The 3,119-nt window shown below is 37.5% G+C and overlaps 1 protein-coding gene across 1 annotated transcript; it reads left to right on the forward strand.

Annotated features, from left to right (window-relative positions):
* The first annotated feature begins 465 nt into the window (after positions 1-465).
* On the forward strand, positions 466-1,389 carry LOC122111183 (olfactory receptor 5V1-like). The gene has a single exon (XM_042683914.1). It carries the CDS (start codon positions 466-468, stop codon positions 1,387-1,389), a length of 924 nt encoding a protein of 307 aa, XP_042539848.1.
* Positions 1,390-3,119: the final 1,730 nt, after the last annotated feature.

Below are 3,119 nucleotides of genomic sequence, written 5' to 3' on the forward strand. Positions count from 1 at the left end.
GTCCTGATTTTAATCCTCATCAGCTATCTCTAAGACATGATGGAGATGAGGGAGAGAGTCACCACTTCTTAGTCCCTGACATTACATGTGGACTTTTCAGTATTCATTGTCCCCCATAAAAGTGTTCTGTAAGAGATGTCAAAATTATTAATTTGCTAATCCATTAAATTTGTATTATTATCTTTAAAGAGTTGCAAAGAAACTTTCAATTTGACACACCAACGTATGAGTAGAATGCATCTTATCTGCGTCACCCTTGTCACCTGTTTTTTTTCTAATTATGATTATTTGTGGACCCCATCATGAGTTGCCATAGATTACACAAGGCCTACTATGGACCAAATTATAGATAAGGATTATGTTGTTTATAACAGCTATATCTCTTGTTTTGTAGATTACTGCTGTTGCAGCTCATGAATACTACAATTGATGCTGCTTTTTTCTTAGTCTTCAAGATTAAACATCATGGAAGGAGAAAACCAAACCTCTTTCTCTGCCTTTATCATCATGGGGTTCTCCAATCTAAATAACTTGCAATTTTTACTCTTTACTACTTTTCTTATGATCTATCTGTGTACCCTTGGAGGAAATATCTTCATTATTTTGATGACACTGATGGACTCTCGACTACATACCCCCATGTATTTTTTCCTGAGGAACTTGGCTTTTCTAGACATCTGCTATACCACCACCAATGTGCCCCAGATGATGGTGCATCTCCTCTCAGAGAAGAAAAGCATTTCCTTTGGGGGCTGTGTCACTCAACTTTTTGCATTCCTTTTCTTTGTGGGTGTAGAGTGTCTTTTGCTGGCAGCAATGGCCTATGACCGTTACATTGCAATCTGCAAACCCTTACGCTATTCAGTCATCATGAACAAGGCCCTGTACAGCCAGCTAGCCACCTCATGTTGGACAGGTGGTTTGCTCAACTCAGTGGTGCACACAGTGCTGACATTCCGTCTGCCTTTCTGTGGCAATAACAAGATCAACTATTTCTTCTGTGACATCCCACCTTTGCTGGTCCTGTCTTGTGGGGACACTTCTGTCAATGAGTTCGTGTTACTCTTCATTGGAGTTTTCATTGGATGGGCTCCCTTTCTGGGCATCATCCTTTCCTACCTCTACATCATCACTACCATCTTGAGGATCCGCTCTGCGGAGGGGAGACGCAAAGCCTTTTCTACATGTGCTTCCCACCTACTCATTGTCCTTCTCTATTATGGTAGCTCCATCTTCACATATGTACGGCCCATCTCATCTTACTCATTAACCAAAGACAGGCTGATCTCAGTTTTGTACAGTGTTGTTACCCCTATGCTAAACCCCATAATTTACACACTGAGGAATAAGGACATCAGAAAGGCCCTGAACACTGTGTTGAAAAAATAGCTACTTTCAAATTTCATTGATCTTGAAATGTAATACCAAGTTTGGATAAATAATGTAATTAAATTATTTAGTCTAGTAATGTTTCGTGATTGCTTCTCACCAAAGTTATTGATAAAACCATAATAACTAATTGTTAATTTGAATGGTAAACCAAATGATGTAAATATGAGCGGCATATGTATTGGATAACTGGTAAATAATGGTTTTAGTATTATTCTCATTCTTAAATACTTGCATGTTCACTAAGTTTTTGAATTGCAAAGGTTGAAAAGCTAATTAGAAGTTTATATGTATAGGATGTACTTATTTCTCCATGTTTTCTGTTTAAGAATCATGCCAAATGCATTTGTTAGTTTAGCTGTTCTTAAAGTTTGCTAACCTATGGGGAACTATCCATTGTCTCTGTCTGTTGCAACTTCTGTCTAGACCTTGTTTTGCTTTGTTATTCCCCTGCCCACTTACTATTTCAAAACCTTTTTTTTTAATGTATGCCATCAAGATTTTATTTCTTCTCTAATGGAGAAGGACTTAAAAGACACTATGCTACTACTTTGCTTTCAATGAAAATTGGCATCAGTAAATCAAGTTGTTAAAAATCAAATAAAAATTTCCTCATGGGGATTCAGAAACCTGTCTCATCAAAAGAAATTTGTTTTTTTTTTCTTGGGGAGGGGGGAGGAATGATCAAATAATGCTGATTTTGGTTTGTTTTAGTTTCCATCAAATGACCTCTTCATATTTCTCAGAGTTCCATGAAGAATTTTGGTGGGAACAACCTTGAATCTGTAATCTGCTTTTGTTAGTATGGACATCCTAACTTTATTGGTTCTTTTGTTGTTGAACGTGGGAGCTCTTTCCCTTTGTTTTTTTTTTTTTTCCTTCAGTTTCTTTCTCCAGTGTTTATAATTTTCACAGTAGAGGTCTTTAGTTTCCTTGGTTATATTAACGTCCAGGTTTAAAGGAAATCTATCTAGTGCAGATGAGATAGCTTTATTTCTTTTCAGCAAGTTTATTATTAGTGTATTTTTCAGCCTAGATGCTCCTTAGTGGACAAATGGATCAAGAAAATGTGGTATTTATACATAATGGAATTTTACTCATCCATTAGAAAGGATGATATTGCACCATTTGTAAATAAATAAAAAGACTTGGGAAAACTATGTTAAGTGAAATAAACCAGGCTCAGAGAGACCAAGGATGCACATTTTCCTCATATGTGAAGCTAGATTTAGTTTAGAAACTTATAAGTCAATACATTGGGTGGTATGCAAATGTATCCTAATGTATTAATTAAAATATGGTAGACTCAAGAAAGAACTCAAATAATGTAATTCCTTAGAAAGGTAAAGTCAAAGTCCAACAAAATAGGGGCCAGGAATGTGGCTTAGTGGTAGAGTGCTTGCCTGGCAGGCATGAAATCTGTGTTTGATTCCTTAGTACCATATAAACAGAAAAACCTGGAAGGGGTGTTGTGGCTCAAGTGGTAGAGCGCTAGCCTTGAGGACAGAGAGGCTCAGGGTCAGAGTCCAGTCACACTCAGGACCAGCAAAACCCCCCAAAGTTCAACAAAATAAACACCAGGAAGTGGGTACTTGAAAGGGGTGGAGTGAGGTCAAGTGGAAAGGGTTAGACAAATGAAGAGGAGAAGAGGGGGAGAATGCATATATCCTCCAAAATTGTATATCCCACAAAATTAAGAAGAGTGAGGGAAAGGGTGGGTCAGAAGGGCA

Source organism: Dipodomys spectabilis, unplaced genomic scaffold, assembly GCF_019054845.1.
Source record: "Dipodomys spectabilis isolate Male_0828 unplaced genomic scaffold, ASM1905484v1 ptg000085l, whole genome shotgun sequence".
NCBI classification, from domain to species: domain Eukaryota; kingdom Metazoa; phylum Chordata; class Mammalia; order Rodentia; family Heteromyidae; genus Dipodomys; species Dipodomys spectabilis.